We start from the raw sequence: 19,913 nt of genomic DNA on the forward strand, positions 1-19,913 counted from the left end.
TCTATTTGATCCTCATTCAGTAACAAGGATAAGAACAATTATAGCTTAAGTAATGTGCCAGCCATCATGGTAAGCCCATCATTATTTCTTCTCATACCTCTAATTGATAATCCTATGAGGTAACACTCAGCTGCAATTTATAGGCAGATAAACTGAGGTGAGACTTTAAGCAGATAGCAAGAGTTTGTCACCCAGATGTCCTCCCTTCCCTATGCCATTTTATCTTTACAAAGAGACCTTCCTCAGTTTTTGAGCAATCAAAGTGGAAACCTTGCTAAGCTGAGATACAGAAGCAGTAAAAGCCATCTGTCTCAGCTTCCAGGGATACTATGGGGGCAGTTGAGCCATATCGAATGAGTTCTTTACTATGCAAGCTGACGATCTATAGCCAGGTGGCAGCCTCCCCCCAGACCCAGCAGCAGGGCTGCTAAAAGCAGTGTGCATTCAGTGATGGTTTTAGCTTACGGGGCCAAGGCACTCTCATTTGTGATCACCTCTAAACAGATGGAAGGAAGTTTTTCAACTGTGCTGCCAGACGGAAGGTTGCAAGGGAGATTACTGTTTAACCCCTGGGTTTCCACATAGGTCACCTCCCAGCAGAAACGGGACTGGTACATCTTAGCGAAGGGCACTACCACCGAGCTGTGCTTTTGCAGGACAGCTATGGAAAGTAGAGCCGGCAGGGCTGAAGAGAGCCTGCAGCAAGACCTCTGCACCTTTGTGATTTCTTCCAAGAGGCGCAGATAGACAATAAAGAGTGATCTTGTCCCCAGTTACTTTAGGATTTACACAGAGATATTGAAATTAGCTTCTTGGAACAATGGTACTTAACCACTGGTGTGTGTTAAACTCTAGGGGGCCTGAGTAACAGTGTGGATAGTCCATTTCTCCAGAGCTGTCAGAGGCAGGAGACCCAGACCCTGGTCACTACACTAACTCAAGGTAGACAGACCAACAGTGGTTAAGTGTGATGGGAACCTTGACAATTGTTATGTTTTGTTATGACCAGGCCACCTCTAGGGCTCTCTGTCAGGGAGTAGAATGGGCTGGCATGGTGACTGTGAAGAGAGGCCCTGGAGTCAGACTGAGTCCTTCTGACACCTGGAAGGTATTACTTTCATTTTCTCATCTGTAAAACTGATCACTAATAATAGCTGTCCTGGAGGCTAATTACCATAATTAAATGAGCCAGCTCATGTAAAGGCCTAGAATGCAGTAAGCACCTAATAACTGTTGTGATTATGATAATTATCACCATATTATAGTGTCACCTTCCCATTGAATAGGAATGTAGTCCCCCTCTGGCCCTGCAGATTCCAAAGGAGAGGCCTCCAGCAAGGGACACATAGCTGCCCTGCTTCCAGAAACAGCTCCCTTCATGCTCAAGTACAAACACATCAGAAACCTTGGCATATGTTGTTCAGGGTTGGTAGGGTGGATTAGGGACAGGAATGGATTCTTGGGCATTGTTTCACATGGATCATGTTAACTAGCTGCTGGGATTATAACTCTGATTAATTCTTTTAGCTCGGCTAATGCATCCCTGGACCCTCTCCCAGACAGGCTCAGTGAGAGTCTAAAAATTTAGCTTCTATACTTCTCATATGTGTTTTCCTTGTTGAAAAATGACTGGGAATTCACACAGTCGAGAGGCTTATGTAATGTCTTTCTCTGAGCAGTCAAAGCTGCAGCATGTGCCATTTCTCAGCTTGCCTTTGGAGATCCTGAATGCCCTGGACACACGTGTTTGCTTTGGCAGATGACGTGATTGTCCACATGGATTCTTGTTGTCACAGAGGCTCCAGAAGGTATAATGTAGCTCTGTGTTTAATTATGTGTGGTTACTGTGTGTGGCTGAAAACCAAATAGTTGATGTTGCCATTAAAACTGATGTGCAGAAGACAAATGACAATAAGGGAAGTTTAAGATAGGTCATTAAATGATGGGGCAAAGGATACTATAGGCTTACATATGAGAGCAAAGCAGTCAGTATAGCACTAGATATGGTGTGATCTTTCTGTTAAAAGACAGCTAATCTCTTCTCTCTCTCTCTCTCTCTCTCTCTCTCTCTCTCTCTCTCTCTCTCTCTCCTCTGTGTGTGTGTCTGTCTGTCTCTGTCCATATACAACACAATAACTGAATATTTACATGCCAAAATGAATATAGCTAGAATGTCGCACATATTGGATATCAGTATATGTATTATGCTTTCTTATATTTTCTAAATTGGAAAGGAATGCATATTCACTATGTGTTGAATTTTTCTTATTGCAAACGAAGTTCCCTAATTGTATCACCTATTTACTATCCTAAGCCAATTTCTAACAATTAATGGTATAAAACTAAGTTATACATAGTTTTCTACTAGCCATGCATAGTCAGCAGGGTCAGCAGCAAAGTTGGCCCTGGTGGAGAATTTACTTACTTCTAATCATTCAGTTCCCAGCACAGCCACTAAGTGGAATCTCGGCAGCCTTCAGTATGGGCATAGCCTCAGGACTGGGCTTCTCCATTGTGCTTCCATGCCTCATTCTTGGGAGTCATTTCACTGCTAGGTCAGTCACCGTGCCTTCTCCACTCTTTCATAAAATCCACTTTTATTGACGTTTTCTTCCTTTGCAAGGAAAAAGGCTATTATGAACACTATAGAAAGAGAGTGCCAGTCCATGACAGACCAAGCTAGACGCCATTATCTGAAGCAACCTGGTGAAAGTCACAGTATCAGGAGCTGCACAAATGACCCAGCCATACACTGGCCATGCTTCTTTCTCACCCATCAAACCCTTGTTTTCTCCTCCACTCATGGCCCAAGCTGCTGTTTTCCTATGCCTAAACATACTATACATACTGTCGATACAATGACTTTTATCACTGAGACAGAGTCACCATGAGATCAGACCACCTTGGCTTTTCTTCTGGCTGGATCTGCTGTGCTATCAGGCAGGAAGGTTATAGTGTGAAAAAGAATCACTGCACAGTCACAAAGTCTGAGTCCAAGCTTCCCATGTACTTGGGTGTTTCCCAGAGATGGCAAATTCAGAAACTGCTGTGCATTCATCATTTTTATTGCAAAATTCATTAAGCTGCCATGCTATTATCATCCCATCTTGTCAAGATGATGCATCCCAGACTTCATTGCACAACTCTGACAAGCAGAGGAGAGTACACCTCTCTCCCAGCTATGCCACAAGAATGCCTCTGGGGATTTTGCTTCTGCCTCTCTCTTCTCTGTGTAAAACTCAGGGTCTCTGCAAAGCTCCCTGACTAGTACCTCTCTTTTCTCCTGATTTCATGTTTGAGCTTGAAAAGAGGGGGGATAGGGTGGAGAGACTTGTCCCTGTGAGGAGTCATGTGAGTCCTTCTTTTCAACCTCTAATATTTTGTGTTGTGGAAAAATGACTTATTAGCCCAAATTTTGACAGGCTTCTGCAGAGTGGGAACTATCCCTTAAAGTGGTGAAGATCTATGTTTCGTGTTTACCCTTCAGTTCTGTGTGTTCAGAGAGCCAGACAAGTCCCAGCCTGCCAAGACCTGTGCGTTTGGCTTGGCTCTGTGTTTCCCAGCCTTTGCCTGTGGGCTCTGTGATAAACAGATCCCGCCTCCTGTGTTGGACGGGGTTGCCATTAGAGTGAGTTGGAGTCACTTAGTAAATATGAAAAGTGCTGGAGCTTAGCTTCCACGTTTCCATGGCAACCCCCAGAACCCGTACAACATCACCAAAATTACTCTGTGGCTTTCCTTTTTTAGTTGCAGTGATTTGGTTGCATACTTGTGTTTTCCGCTCTTGATTTGTACAGAAAACATAAATGCTGCCCACAGTCACCAGTGCTTTGGTTTCAAGGTCCCTGCCTGAAACACTCGCAAAATTCAGGCCCACACAACTACCCCTCTCTGTTCCAGCAGAAGAAATTTTGATTGCATATTATTCTCTTCTGTTTTGTGACTTAATGTGACCATTCATGGGGCTTTGGTGTGCAGAATGCATGGGCTGTTCATCAGGAAATATAGTGACCTCTGACCTCACAGGTCGTTTTGATGGACACTGTGTGGCCAGATAGCCTATGCTTGCCCCTGAGTAGTTTATGTCATTAAGGACTAAGTCTATATCTGCGGTCAGTGCTCTAAGATAGGTTTTCATGAACTCATCCAACACATTCCCTACACGTGTTTATAACTGGCCATTTGTCCTTCCATTTCCTCACTTCTGTGCTCTTGCTTCTGGTGACTAATATTGGAAGAGGCAGTCACTGACAACAAATTTGGGGAAGGCCAGCTCTGAGCACCCCAGAGAGCTGCGTTCTTTTTCCCTTTGTTATTCTCATGGCCCTCAGTGATCCTGTTGCTTCGGCTCCTAACTGGTGCCTGGTCTCTTTTGAAGTCCCCTAGCTTATAATCTTTATTTCCCCAGTGAGCACTGAGAAAATGGGATGTCCCCATTCTAGCTTCTGATGGGGCTGAGGGAGCTGGCCTGTCACCCCGGACTCAGATGCGTAGCTCCCCTAAGTGAAGGGGTGGCTCCTCTTCATTGGAGGAAGTCTTCCAGTCTTCTGCTTTCCTCTCAGAAGCAAGCATTCGTTTGCCCACAGTGGGAGGGGCCTCCTGTCTTAAGTGACGTTACTGAGTCATTTTCCCTTTATTTCTTAATTTATTCCAAATGCTTTAGAGTTTGTCTTGGTCTAGTTTACTGTAATCATTGACACATTCTGTTTGCTTTTGCCTTTACTCCCTGACCCTTTCTCTGGAATAATCTTTACATTCCTATCCACCTTCCTACTTTCCCTCAGTCAAGACTGTCAGCACCTCAGAGAAACTTCTACCTAGAAGTTTTCGGCCGTCTCTTCTGCAGTTTTGGGCTTATGAGGCTTATCCCTTCTGCTAGTGTCGGCTCTATTTTCTCAGTGCTCACTGGTGTCCAAGGCAAGAGTTTTTTCCTTCTTGGTAGGAAGTCCCTGCTCACTGGCCCTGGTAGTCTGCCTGTCCCTGCAGTGCTCCCTTCCTCCCTCTTCCCCATCCTCCCCTTGCTACTCCCTTCCCCTTCCCCTCCCTCCCTGCAGAGCTGCCCCTCCAGCCCCCAGAGGAAAGTGTTTTTAATGCTCTCATCCCTTTATTGTCCAAAAGAGACCCGAGTTCAAATGTTGATCCATAAATGAGTGCGTCAGTGATTCCAGTCTGTCACTTTGAGATGTAGCGTGCCTTCATAGATGAAGACTCCAGAAGAATTAACCCACTTATTTCATGGCAAATGAAATAATGGCCAGCAACACATTTGTTGTGACCAGTGAGTCTGGAATGTGGGAAGGAACTGACATTCCTGGTCTGTAACATGTTGCCCCACCAGTGGTACCCATGCCATTTAGCTGCATCATCCCCCAGATCTTTCAATTCTTGCTTCCAAGTTTTTTAAGATGAGAAGAAACAGAGAGTTCCTTTCTTTGAGCACTATTCCAATATTTATAAAGCACATTCCAGCATATGATCCCACTTGATCCTCATGACAGCTCATGAGCTGTCCAGGGCAGTTCTCATTCTCCCCATTTCAGAGATTCATCTGGACTCTGAGGTCAGAGGCTGGAGTGATAGCTCAGGGGTTACAAGCACTGGCTGCTCTCATAGAGAACCCAGGTTCAATTCCCAAGTGAGGTAGCTAAGTGAGTAAAAGCACCTGCCATCAAGTTCCAATCCTTGGTGAATGGATAGAGCATGCTGTGCATGCATACACAGATACCCATAGATGTACTCTTACTCCCTCCCTCTCCTTCCACTCCCTCTTCTTCCTTCCTCTCTCAGATAAATATAATGCACCTGTCCATAACTCTTGTTCCAGGGGTCCATCAGGGCATGCATGTGGTGCACAGGCATGCATACAGGCAAAACACTCATACATACAAAACAAAAATAAAAAACTAAACTGAAAACAAATTTAAGAATTTAATGGGATGTCCCTGAAGCCACATGGCCAGTCAGAGGGGAACTCTTGGAGAGACTTTGGGTTTCTCTATTAGTAATTTCCAAATATGAATGCAGTAGCTTGGACCATGGGTTCAATTTTTTGTCTTGTATTTGCAGACAACTGTGCAGCACTTAAACCTCTCTTTATTAAAGCATTAACTTGAAGTTAAATCTCAATGTGTGACCCCAGAGGCAGGCGGATGTTTCTAGGATGTGGTCATCAAGTTAGTCCAGCTGAGTTCTAAGGAAATTAATGGCCAAATTGATAGTCTGTGGTGATGTGCTGTGAATTTGGAGGTATGGCATGGCCTAAGCAGTTAGAGGCAGGGTTTTAGAGGAAAATGTGGCTGGACACAAGGAGTCCATGAGGTCCTCTCTCTGTCCTTACCATCTGTGGATCAAAAGAAGGCACAAGTTAGGTGGAGTCCTATGATATACAGGGCTGTTTTAAGCGAAGAGCCTAGTTCATACTGAAGGTGTGTGGCAGGGGTGGGAGGGAGCAATCCCTTCAACATGAGGAAGGACTCTGCTTTAAGATCCCTGTGACCTGTTCCCCTTTGATCTTTCCTTTCCCGCTCTTTCTTTGTTTTGTATTTTCTGAGAGCAGGAGGGCAGAGAGGGAGTGGGAAGGAGAGGGAGGGAGGGAGAGTAGATTTGTGGGTATCTGTGTATGCATGCACATGTTCTAGCCATTTTACCCTATAGCTTCCAAGGACTGGAACTTGATATCAGGTGCTTTTACTCACTGAGTTACCTCAGTACCCCACCCCCACCCCCACCCCCATCACTACTGTTAAATCTTGTCCTTTCTCATTCCATTTTTATTGTTTGGTTGACTTGTTTGTTTTTGAGAGTCTTACTCAAATAGTCCAAGTTGTCAATGAACTAATCCTCCTGCCTCCACCTTCTGAATATTGAGGATTCAGGCATATGCTACTATGCCTCGCTCCTCTGTACTTTTTCAGAGCTTCAGATATTTCAATTGAATTTCCTTATTTGTAGATTTTTGTATGTGTGGGAGCAGCCTATCCTATTCTATTAACATATATGGGCCTTTTTTTTTTTTTATCATTTCTTCTCTTCAGAGGAGCAAAGGAACAGCATCATCAACTCCAGTTTGGAATCGGTATCCTCCAGTGCAAACAGCATCCTTAATTCTAGCAGCAGCCTGCAGCCCAATATGAATTCCAGTGACCCAAACCTGGATGTGGTCAAACCTACTCGGCCCAATTCACTGTAAGTATGACAGCCCCTGTCTGCTTCTCATTGGCTCTGATCATCCATTCTGCCACAATTTCTCTGGCTAAACCTGACTTTGGGTCATTGTTCCATGAACGTGATTCCAGCCTTCTCCCAGAACTTGGAACTTGGCTGATTTGTTGTGGATTTTTCTTTGGCATCATCACCATAAAGAAGAGTCTTAACATACTGCTTCTTAGCCTTGATCTGTGATGCACTGTCCTGCTGAGATGGCTTTGGTGATGGCTGTTGCCTGTGCTGGTTACTGGACAATGCTCGATGCTACTTCTGTGTCTGCTTCCATACAGAAGAACGCTTGGTGTGGAGTAGCCCTTTATGTCTTCCTGTTATCAAAGCTTAGTGTAATAATGACCTCTCACTAGAGACTGTAAAAGGAAAAGAGCCATTTAATTTTCTGTTCCATTTGGGGCTTTGAGCACTTGTAGACAAGATAAAGTATTGGAGCTAGTGGTCCAGTCCTCCCCAGAAACTATTCAACCAGGGCCAGAAAGTTCTGTCTTGTGACTTCAACCCACATTGCTCAGCATGCTTCTTAGACCACCCCATAAATTGTGTCAGCTAGGGTCTTCTAGAAAGAATGTGAGCTCTGAGCAGAGCAGCTGGATGCTCTACCACAGCTGTACAAGAGTTGGGAAACAGTTGACTTCACTTTTCTCTAGTGAAAACAGATTGAAGCTCAGCCCTCGGCTATCTGCAGGCAGTTGTTTCTCTTGGTGAGGCATCAACTTCAGGATAATACAGGACAGCAGCACCTTCTCCCTGTCCCTCTGTATGCTGTTGTGTGATAGCATCCTAAGGTCCCCTTCCATCTTAGATATTTGTCATATATAAAACGGGCCCAATATTTGTATTAGAACAAACGAGGTGATAGTAAATGTTTAAGAAGAAGAACTCTGAAACTGACGTATGAAGTGTTTATAAAGGAAATGTAACTGCAGGCTGAGGTAAAATCAAACACTAAGCGAGGTAGGCCTCTCCGTGGTTGTCGGCAGCTTTAAAGCATAGCATTCCGCAAGTTTAGTTGCTGGCCTGCTACCTGGTGCACAGCGTGATTGTTCACCAAGAAGTGGAGCAGGGCCTCTAGAGTGCAGAGTAGTTGAACCTCTCTGGCTTGTGGGCACAGAGTCTCCTCTGGTTCTCCACAGCTGGACTTGCCCTTGGCGTCTTCTGGCCTTGCTATATGCTTCCTCAGGCTCTTGTGCACCAGCTTCCCTTTCAGCCCCCTTTCCTACCCTGGACTCCGACTCCCTTCCCCTTTCAGACCTCCTACTTCCTTGGCGTTTTCATCTCCGTTTTGTTTAAATCAGTCAACCTAGCATACGTTACAGCTGCTGCTTGCTCAGCATGAGCAAAGCTCAATTTCTGTCCCAGGTTGCTTAATACTCTTGATTTTACCAACCAGTGGTCTTTAATCTTTGCTTTTAGCAGCTGGTAGCCTGGGCCCCTGAGTCACCACTGAGTACAGTGTGTACCGAGAGATTGTTTAGCAGCTAAATGCAAAAGGGAAATGTCTTTTTAGTTGGGCCTGAAAAGGGGGCCTTGGGATATTTTTAAGGTTATCTGTATGTGATTTGGGCTTTCATTATTTATTGGGATTGTTTAGCCCACTTCATGAAATCTAGGGGTTTTCTGCCTGATTCAGATTCAGGACTTCTCCTGAATGCAGGGTGACATCAGGAATAGTTGAACCAGTTTGTCTTTGGAAGAAATTGGAGTAGAACTCTGTCTCTGTTTTCCACAAGACTGCTGCCCCCAGGCCAAGTGAGTTGCTGACTGATTCCTATGGATCTGGAGGGTAGGGAAGACAGATATATTGGATCTGCTTTCAGGGTGCCTGTGTCTGCTCATCCCTGTGTGAAGGCCATGCCAAAGTCCCTACAAACTCTGCCACGGGTTCATGGGCCATTTCCTAAGCCCAAAGCATGTCCTTGATTCCTGCCTTCCCAGTTGTTCCTGCCTAGAATTGGCCCGAGCGGAGCACAGATGGAAACGTAGCAGTCCTGACAAACAGAAGTCACTGCTTTCCTTGAGTAAATTGGTTCTCGGATGTCTTTCAGCACACCATGCTGTGGTGGTCAGGCCGGGTCACAACCCAGCCTTTCACTTCTCCCATCTTTGGTCCTTTTGAGATGGTTAGAAATAATTGGTGCAAATGGAAACAAAAATGTGGCCAGAGTGGGGATGGAAGATTATCATTCCCTTTACTTATTATTAATTAGGTATACTGTGAGGATCCAGTCGCTATGAAACGACCTGTTCTTTTTAGTTTACTCACTCTTCCCCCCTGGTTTCATTGCACACTAGTTGATCATCATGACCATGTAGAAATCATAATGAAAGACACATGTTTGTTACTCACCATCCATTGATACTGTGGTGATGCATCTAGTTCTCTTAGGACATTGAGACCTGTGGTTGGAGTGAGCATAAAGCTACACTGACCATCAAAATCAGAGTTGCCACCATTCTACCCATGCCAGGACACACCACTGTGTATCAGTCTTGGGCAGTTCCTCACCTACCTTTCTGCAACAGCCAGGCTTCCCCTGGAGACCAGAGGGCAGCTGATAATCTAGCACCAAAGTTTAGCTGGTCTGCAAATGTCAGCAAATCTTGTGAAAGCCTGCCTATACTGTGCCTAGACTTCTGTAAAGCTGCTTAGGGCAAACCAGAAGAGCAGAGTTCTTGCCCTCCCTGAATTTACACTCTGGCTAGGAATGGAAGACAGTGGCGTGAGGTAGACCGGAATGGAACTTGTAGCTCATAAATGCATTCAGAGTCAGTGTCAACTGAATATCTGGTCACATGGCCAGATGAAAGCAGAGAGAAAAGTGAGGTAGAGAAAGTGTGAGCTGGGTAGGTATTGGGGACTCTTGGTAGATGGAGCAAGGAAGTCCAGATAGCCCAACATAGATTAACACAGCCTACTCACAAGTGTGCTGTGGGGAAATTACAGGGTGGGCAAAGGCACTTAGCCAACCTTTGAAACCGAGAAACTCTACACAAAAACCCAGACTTCATTCTGGGCATGGAGAGTAAAGACAAAACATTAATCTAGACACACATCTTCTACTTTCACCTGCATTAACTACCAGTGGATTGTAGTTCTGAATATAAAATGCTAAGCTACGCAACTTAGAGCCTAGATGGGGTCAGCTGTGATGGTGACTTTTCCAATAGGACCCCAAAGGTGTGATTTGTGAAAGAAAATGTTGTTACAACTTCTTTTAAAGTAAAACAAATAAAAATAAAGCTAAGAACACAAATAAATTACAGACTAGGAAAAAGAAATAATTGCAAAACACATATCTGATAAAGGACCAACATCCAAGACTCACAAAGTTCTCATAAAACTCAGGGGTAAGTAAACATTAAACACAGTTAAAATGTGAGCAAGAAATCTGAACAGATACTTCACCAATGGTGAATGTTCAGATAGCAAAAAGCAAATGGAAAATGTTTCCATCATGTGTCACAGGGAGATGAAAACCAAAGAAACAATACTGTTCCCTCATCAACACAGCCAGCATCCCAGAACAAATGATGTCGGTGAAGATGGCTGTGGTAGCAGCTTCTTCTCATTGCTGGTCTGAATGCAGAGCAACATGGTCACTTAGGAAGAAATGTTCATTCCCTACAAAATTCAGTATACTCCACCATGTGACCAAAGTCAGACCTCTTGGTATTTCACCAAGTCAGTTGAAAACGTACAGAAACAAACATCCACAGAGATTCTTAAGCAGCTTTATTCATAATTGCCAAAACTTGGAAGCAATGAGGATATCTGCCAGTAGATGTTAGTGTATAAACTGTGTAGTATCGCTGCCCCATGAACTCTCATCATTCAACAATAAAATGATGTTAGTGGAGCCTGAGAAATGGCTCAGTGGGTGAAGGCACTTACTCCCAGATCTGATGATGTGAGTTCTAACCTAGGGACCCATAACGTAGAAGGAGAGAACTGACCCTGAGAAGGTGTCCTTACCTGCACACGTATACACAAATAAATAAATAAATAAACAAATAAATATTTTTAAAATACAATTTCATGACCTATCAAGCCACAGAGGAACCTTAAATGCATATTGTTCATCTGAAGAAACTAGTCTGGAAAGACTAGTAGGTTTTTAAAGATGGCTTCTAAAGTCCCCTCTTTCCACAATGATCAAGAAAGTTGATATCTGCCTAGTGCCTGTAAGAAGATAGTGCTATTTTTTAAAGGGAAGTAAACAAACGCTGAGTAAAAAGTAAGAGGGTGCCCCACCATGGACATTACATGTCACATTAATGCCACCAACTTAGAAACTCCTAGGCATGTGTTTTCTTCACACTGGTCGGATGGAGGGAGAATGTTAAGATTTAAAGAAGCCTGAAGGATGGGCACAGTTACACCCGTGGCAGAGGCTGGCCTAGGCATTCTGGCTGTTTGAGTGGTGCCTACCCCCCACAAGTATCTCACTGGCCAGTAATGTTACAAATAAGATGGATTTTCTCATCTTTTCATCTTAAGACATGTACACATATGCATTTCCTAACTATTTCTGTTGATCTAAAAGATGTGTACGTGTTAAATGCTTGCAGATTCTGCCAGAGTCAGCTGGCCTCATGTACTAGGCCCAGCAGGCTCCAGAGAGGAGGCCCAGCAGGCTCCAGAGAGGAGGCCCAGCAGGCTCCAGAGAGGAGGCATGCACCCTGCTTCCAGAGTGGCTTCTCTGAGGCACTCCAGGCTTTCCTGCATTAGCTTTAGTCGCTCTCAGATGAGATTTGGGGGAAGCTTGCTCAGGGATCTCTCTGGATACTGTTTCTTACATTTTATTCATTTGGCCAGTGTACATGCAGCCAGCATCAGTTGAATGTGTGCAGGTGTTCTGAGTCATGAAAGTATAGTCATTTATAAACACAGGGCCAGGGAATGTGAAGAAGGGGCAGAAAGAGCAGTGAAGTATGCTTAGCATGCACCAGGCCTGGGGCTCAATGCCAGCACACCTTTTCCCCAAAATAAAAAGGAAGCGAGGTAGTTTCTGCTTATGTGGATTGTAGAGACAGGAAAAGAATCAGTAAGTTCTGCAAAGAAAATCAAAGAGAGCATAAAGGAGACAGATTGAAGGACAAGAGGAAAGTGACTTTGACTTTTCCTCGGTTTTTTACCCCCACAGAAAGGTGGCATGAACATCGGTTAGACCACTCTTAGCACATTCCCACATTCCTACTATGAAGATGCTGTTGTTAATGTTATTCTGGAGCTCACTCTCCCTCTGCACACACAGCCTGTTATCTCTGTTCCATCAGTCCTGACATACACTTTCACTTTGTGGGAAAATGACCCCCACTGTTTTGCTCACCTTCCCTCCTTGGCTTCCTGCTTAGAATCTAATCCTGCAATGAGGGACTGACCCACCTTAACCCAAAACCATCCTGCGTAGGCACTCCTATTCCTGAAAAATCTAGAAATCTTCAAATCCCTTGGGCTACCTGATGAGCATATGCAAAGCTGTTATTAGCTGAGACAAAATGCTCCACAAAATGAGTAATATGCATTAGACAAGTGTTCATCAATAGCATTTTAAAAGAGAATTTTATCCTCGATGTTATTACATGCCAAGATAGTTATACCAGAATGTACAACTGGGATTTTCTCAAAGTGTTGCTACTTTTTGGATTGTGGACTTTGGAGAGAGGACTTTCCTCTGTAGAGAAAGATCTCACTGTTAGGTTGAAGATTCTGCCACTCATCTACCTACAGGCAGGAAAGGCCTCTCCAGACTTCTGCCTGCAAACATGGGGGAATAACTTGAAAATAGAATAGTCTTTTCCTGGTGACTCCAACTTATTCCCTGCTGTATCTGAGACATATCTGGAACTTGACTCTGCTTCCTTGAGCTCCTGGGGCTGTAGAGGTTATAGATCCTTGAGTGACTGGTCATATTGTCTTGATGTAGCTAGAGAATATTACCAGTGTGGTCTACTGCCTTTTTCCAAATTGCCTTTTCTACTGTCCACTTTTTTTATTTTCCTACACACAATCTCACTCACTAATTGGAAGCCCACTGGGCTTTCCTTGCTTAGGGTGGGGCTTCCTGCCTAATTAAACCCATCTGAACTTTATTGGATCAATATGTTTGGTTATTAGCTGGTCAGCATTTCTATAATATAAAAACTACTCGAGGCAGCCATCCCACTTTGGTGACCCAGCAGAATTTCTTTCTCACGCACCAGGGCAGTGCGCAGCGTTTGGATTCCTATGGCCTGTCAGCAGAGCAGTGTTGGAAGGGCAGATGGGTACCCTCCCAGTTCCCCACTATATCCCAGTTTTTCAGCAACATGGGGATCACAATGGAAAAATGCTTCCCCTCACACATATTCTTTCCCCCTTTACAATTCAAATATATCAAGGGGATGAGTCTTTTCTGTAGACTTACTAATCTTATTCAGTCATCTAAAATAATTTCCCAAATTTGCCTTGACAGAACCGTGCATACGTCAAGCCTCGGTTTATAATTAAGGGTCTCAATGAATGGATTTCATTCTGAGTTAGCTGTCCTTGGATGCCTTCTGGCACCCTATTTTATCAGTATGTGGGTGCTAGGCTTCTTCAGTCATAACTTTTGGGGAAAGGGATTTGTCCTGGCTTTCAGCACTGTTGTGCCCCTGAGGGGACTTTGAAGGAAACCTGCAGTGTCATTTTTTTCTCACTTATTGTTAATTTAGAAACATTGCTCCCATTATATATATATATATATAATGTGGGGTATCATAAGTAGACTCAGAGTCTACCTTGGGTGGACTGAATTACATTAAAGTGGATTTCTGAAAGAAATTTAGTGAATCTGTGGGGCAGATGCTTCCTTGGATAGAAAAACAGTCCCAGGATCATGTTCAACCCCTTCCCTATGTTAATGATCTAGAAAGCTCTGTGGATCTTCTCAAGGCTTTGCTTGGTCTGGGTTACACAGGTCTTCTGGAATAGTCTTAGTTTGATGCAGAGGCTCCATGTATGGTTCTGGATCAGCATCCTGAGCACCATCAGAAGCCTGTTAGATACATGAGACAAATCCTCACTCACACACACACACACACCCTAGACCACCCAGATCAAACACTCTAGGGAAGGTACCCAGCAGCCTCTGCTTTACCAAACCTTACAGATAACTCTGACCTTGCTAAAGTCTGAGAACCCTCATGTGCAGTGGCAGTGGGCGTGAGGACAGTAGACTTCCATGAGAATAAAGTCATGATTTAGCTGATTGCAAAGCTCTTGGGTCTAAGCCTGAATCATCCCTCTACTGGCTCATTGCAGGGGTGACAGTAATGGGTCTGTGCAGAGCCCTGCCCCAGCTGAAGTCAGAACACCTTAAGTGGTAGGGGAAAGGCAGGACTGCTTCCAGAGGAACACTGTTGAGTCACCAGTGCTCATTTTCAGTGCAGCCCAGCCAGCCAGTCTCAAATGCATGCCTCTTGATCATTAAAGAGGTTGATGACGCTTAGGCTAGCTGGTTCTTTTCATTGAACATTCATTGTATATGATATGATACGATCAAGATGCTGATATTGAAAGAATAGTTCTCATAATACACAGCACTGAAAAGGGTAGATCCCAGTGAACATGGACAGAAGATCTGAGAGTCAATGTTTTCCCAAACTGTAGGAAAGGGTGAAGAATAGAAGAATAGTTTCTGCCTAGAGAGGTCAAGCCTTGACTCTGCCATTTCCTGACTGCAAAGTTGGGCATATTATTTACCTTTTCTGACCTAAACCTTGTCTATGAACCTTTGTCTGGGCATGTGGCACACACCTTTAATCCCAGCATTGGGGAGGCAGAGACAGGTAGATCTCTGGGAGTTCGAGGCCAACCTGGTCTACAGAGTGAGTTCTAGGACAGCCAGAACTGAATAGGGAGACCCTGTCTCACACAAACAAACCAACAATACCTACCTTCAAGTTAGATAAGATAATGGGATAACGCTGTCATAACAGTTAACTCCATGGTTCAAAGTAAACAATCAGTAAATATCATTTGCTGGTATAATTCATATGCCAGACATTGAGTCACAAGGGGTAGCATCTGTGGCAACCTGGTGGTCCCAGATTATATCACCTAGTAACATTGTACATTGTAGTCATCTTAATTTGTGTAATTATACTCATTATGTCCCTACAGCAGTGATATTACTTAGCAGTTTATGTCCATGTTGTTAAGCAATATATGAGTTCTTGGTTTTGTTACTTTGATTTTTTGAGACAGGATTTCATTTTTCCCCATGCTGACATTAAATTCTCTATCTCTGAAGCTGTGAACATCTTCATCCTCCTGCTTCCATTTCCCAAGTGCTAGGATTGTAGTTATGCATCATCACTGCTGGCCTGACACATGACTTTTTAACCTCATCCTTTGCCTTTGCCAACACATTTCAGTGCTGGTTCATTCAGGAGTGGCAGATGCACGCTCTGTGCTTCTGCTTTTGTTTTCCATCTGATGTGACACAAAGCAGTCCAGATTTAAAATGTTGAGACAACTTTAAAAGTGAAATGAAATATCTAAAACTGGACTAAATACAAATAATAAAATATGGTAGAATCTGTAGAAGCACTTTCTATTACAAGATAGGCTTCAAGGTGTTTGTACAACAGATGTACATGTTTTCCTGGAGGAGCTTGGTCAAGCCACCTACCATGTTGTTTCTCTGGGTAGAGCCAACTGGAACTACAATAATTAGGTTAGAAACTAATTGAGGTCTCAAGTCTTCACCAGGGAATAATTTAGCCTCAGGAATTCCTCTGCAGCTTCTGACTCTGTTTTAATTTAACTGCCAATATGGCAAAAAGCAAAACAATTTGTAAAGAAAAAAAAAATCATTCTGAAATGTGGGATCTCAGTCACTTACTTGTTAGCTTTCTTCTGGTGCCTACCAACTTACTTTATAAGGAAGCAGTATGTTGGCTCAGACATTGCCTCTATGGTACCCCAAATACTCTTTACAAGCAAGACAGATGATGGCTCCATGGATATTGTCAAAATTTCTCAGAAGAAAGATAAAATGGCTACTTTAAATGCTACTCTGTTGCTTCTACTTAACATGTCATCAGAGGAAAGAGATGATGCTATCCACAGAGAGATAAAGATGTCTACCCAAGGGAATGTTTGCAGTTCTAAGAAGAGACATTGATACAAATAAAACAGCATAATTTAAGGAGGGTTTCTTTATAATGGTGTTAGTGCAAGAGAGTCGCATAAGACTGTACAGAGCGTGAGGGCTCATGACCACCAGCCGGTCACCATCCTGAGGCTGAAGGGACATGGATGGAAAATGGTACCTCTGATGGTTGATACTGATCATCAATTTAACAAGATCTAGACTCGTCTAGAAGACATGTATCCAGGTACTGTCCTTAAGATATTAAGTAGTTTAGGTTCATTGAGATGGGAAGATCTACCCTGGATGTGGGAGGAGTCATCCTGTGAGCTGGGATCTGGATTGAATGAAAAGGAGAAAGTGAGCTTAGCATTATTATTCATCATTCTGTGCTTCCTGACTTGGGTGCAATGGCACCTGCTGCCTCAGGCTCCTGCCTCCATGTCTTCCCTGCCATAGTGGACTGTCTAGTCAAACTGTGAACTAGAATAAACCCTAGCTGCCTCCCTCTCTCTTTCCTTCCCTCCCTTCCTTCCACTGCCTTTGTCGGGGATTTTGTCTCACTTCATTGAGACAAATAGCCAATGCAGAATCAGAACCCATAAATTCTGGGAAGAGTTAGTCAGAGCTGTGAAAGGACCAGAGGCCCTTATCAAGGGACAAAACTAAGAGGAAGTGACTTCAATGGACTGGTAGCCGTGCTTGGGCCCTATATGTCCTCTTGTGATAGTTTGCCAGGGAACCTTACTGGTAAACTCAGGAAACTGCTACTGAGATCCATCCTGGCTGCTCCCAGAGAAAGAAACAGGGTGGAGAAGATCTCAAGTAGTGATTCATGCCATTCAGCACAGTGTGCCAGCAGCCGAATGCCCACCAATGAAAGCTGGCAGTGCATCAGAGAGTAGAAGAGTAGCCAGTGCATGACAGGGAGTCAGGGATTTGTGTGCTGGGACCCATCAGCCTGCAGAGGTACACTCAGGGAGAAGGAGGTGCACAGTAAGCTAGCTGTAGCTCACCAGCCACCCCTTTTAGCAGCATCAGTTGGTCCATTAACTGCTCCTGGTGGAGCTAAGTGGTTCTGATATACAGCTAGATTTGAAAACAATCCATGTGCATTATGTAACAGTACTTAGGCAAGAACCCATGGGTATAGACATAAACAGGTATGTGTACATGTCAGAAATTTTTCTGGGAAGACAGAGTGGAATAACTCGGTCTGGTTATCTCAGAAGGAAGCAGCTGGTGGAGAGTTTATGGTAGAAAGAACAACTTTTCATGTCAACACCAACCTTACATAGTCAACAAATTTATTTTTGCATGTTTTGTGTTTTTGGTCAAAAACTCAATTAAAAAATAGATGAACTTAGTTTTGAAATCACCTTTTATTGGTTCTCTTAAATCTTTGAAGTATGTCATTGTGAGAAGTAATTCTGGGGGGTTGGGGATTTAGCTCAGTGGTAGAGCGCTTGCCTAGCAAGTGCAAGGCCCTGGGTTCAGTCCTCAGCTCTGGGGGAAAAAAAGAGAAGTAATTCTGTTTCTACCTTTAAACTGTAAGCTGAGAGAAGATTTGAACAACATGTCTTATACCAGGAAGGCATTGTGCTAAGAGTTATAAATGAAGTCCACCCATTGATTCATTCATTCTTCTAGTGGCCCTGTGATTCCTCTTTTGGCTTGTCCAGGGTTCCAGGTTGGTAAGCAGGGACTTGGAACAGCACAGGAAATCTGTTATGAAGAAAACTGAGTACTCTCTCAGGTAGTTAAGTGGAGTGGATTCAGTTAGACCCCTGCTTCAAGACTATGTCAGAGTTCATGCTAAAATTGGGAAGCTGTAACTTAGAAAAGCAAAAGGTATATTTCACCATGGCAGCTACCCATGAAGTCCCTCCCAAGGCCTAGCCAACACGTCTGGATGGAAGTCATTCAATTATCTTGAGCTATATATAGTGTCTTCATCTGATCTGCCATTCTCCATCTGCATCTACCCAATTTCCTTTAAAAAGCTCCATTTTTAAAGTCGAATGTATAATGGAAAAAGCCCTCACTCCTGACCTTTATGAAGACACCTTAGAGTTACTCAATAATAGTCAGCAGTTACCCTGGTAACCTCAGACACACTGCTCAAATAACCTGCATTCATCACCATCCCCCGCCTTCAGCACAATGAGATCACCTGCTTAGTGTTATGGAAGGAGGACATTTTAGTAAATTTTTAACCCTTTCAGCTTCTCTTGTAAGAAGAGAGGTGATAGTGTTTATGATACTCGCTAAATGGTTTTTGTTTTGTTGCTTTCATGACTAAGGCACTGGAATCGAATGGAAAGCACCCTGGTTTTTTGAGCAAATTGGAAAGTCCTGTTTATTCTGTTTTGTTCAGCAATAAACTCACAAGCTAAGGTTTGATTAGGTGGAACATGCAGGCTGGAATGCAGGATGGACTTGACAAGTCGTCCTCATGCCAGGTCACTGAAAGGATGAGTAAGGCCTACTGACTCGTGTACTTTGACTTGAAGGACCTAGCTAGAAAGTTGGCAAAGCCACAGTTGAATCAGAAGGATCTCTTCAGATGAACTGGTGGGCTACACATCTCAGAGGAAGCCTACATCCAGTAGCATTCAGATGTTGTCCTTCACACTCCAGAGTTCATAGGGGAGCTCCATGTGCTCCTGGGGAGAAACAGCCCCTCCACCCTCAGGTACACACATCTTCTTTCCCATTCTTCTTTTACCCCTTGCCTGAAAATGGAATTAGAAGAGATATGTCCTTAGTCATCCCAAGGCAGCATTCACAATATTCAGTTGTCATAGTGAAAATGAATTGGCAGGAGGTCAGAAATCCAGTAAGAACCATGGGAATCTTGGAAACAGCACCCACTAAAGGCAAGATCCACATGTTATTGACTGATGTGGTTGATGTGATCAGTACAGGCATACTTCCCCCACAGAAGTCTTTAGACCTTCTCTCTCTGTGTGTCTCTCTCTCTCCCTCTATCCACCCTCTCTTTCCTTCCCTCCCTCCCTTTGTCTCTCTCTCTTTCTCTGTCTCTGTCTGTCTTTCACACTCTGTCTCTCACTCTCTCTCTGTCTCTGTGTGTGTGTGTGTGTGTCTCTCTCACACACACACACACCAGTTGTAGTTGCTTTCTTTTCTATGTTTTTATCTCCATAGCATACTTATTTTCATCTTGTTTTTCCCCATGGAGGAAGGAACCACCAGTGAGGTACTTGCTGCTGTGGTCTTACTGCACCCTGGAGCACTCACTAATCCAGAATCTGCCAGGTCTGACACATAATCCCTTCCCAGTAAATTAGTTGCTAATGTCATTGTTCTCTGTGGAAGAAGCTAACTTACATTGCCAGCTTAGATCCCTATTGTCCAGATGTGGAGACCAGACCCACATGCATGACAATATATTGCTGCAGTTCAGTAGGAGGAGCAGCTTCATCATTTACATTCTTTACATTGAATGAAGCATCTTTACAAATGTACATCATGTGTGCAGGGTTTCCAGCCCTCTCCCATCTGCTTTTATGTTGATACTTTCCTTGTATGCCTTGGTCCAGCTTACTTCAA

The 19,913-nt window shown here is 43.8% G+C and overlaps 1 protein-coding gene across 1 annotated transcript in view; it reads left to right on the top strand.

Moving 5' to 3' along the window:
* Arhgap26 (Rho GTPase activating protein 26) overlaps nucleotides 1-19,913 on the top strand; it is a 384,395-nt gene that overhangs the window by 302,068 nt on the left and 62,414 nt on the right. Inside the window, exon 18 of the mRNA XM_036205214.1 lies at nucleotides 7,035-7,185. Coding sequence (XP_036061107.1) covers nucleotides 7,035-7,185 — 151 coding nt within the window. The remainder of the gene's footprint in view (nucleotides 1-7,034; nucleotides 7,186-19,913) is intronic.

The sequence above is a fragment of the Onychomys torridus genome, chromosome 13 (genome assembly GCF_903995425.1).
Source record: "Onychomys torridus chromosome 13, mOncTor1.1, whole genome shotgun sequence".
Classification (NCBI taxonomy): domain Eukaryota; kingdom Metazoa; phylum Chordata; class Mammalia; order Rodentia; family Cricetidae; genus Onychomys; species Onychomys torridus.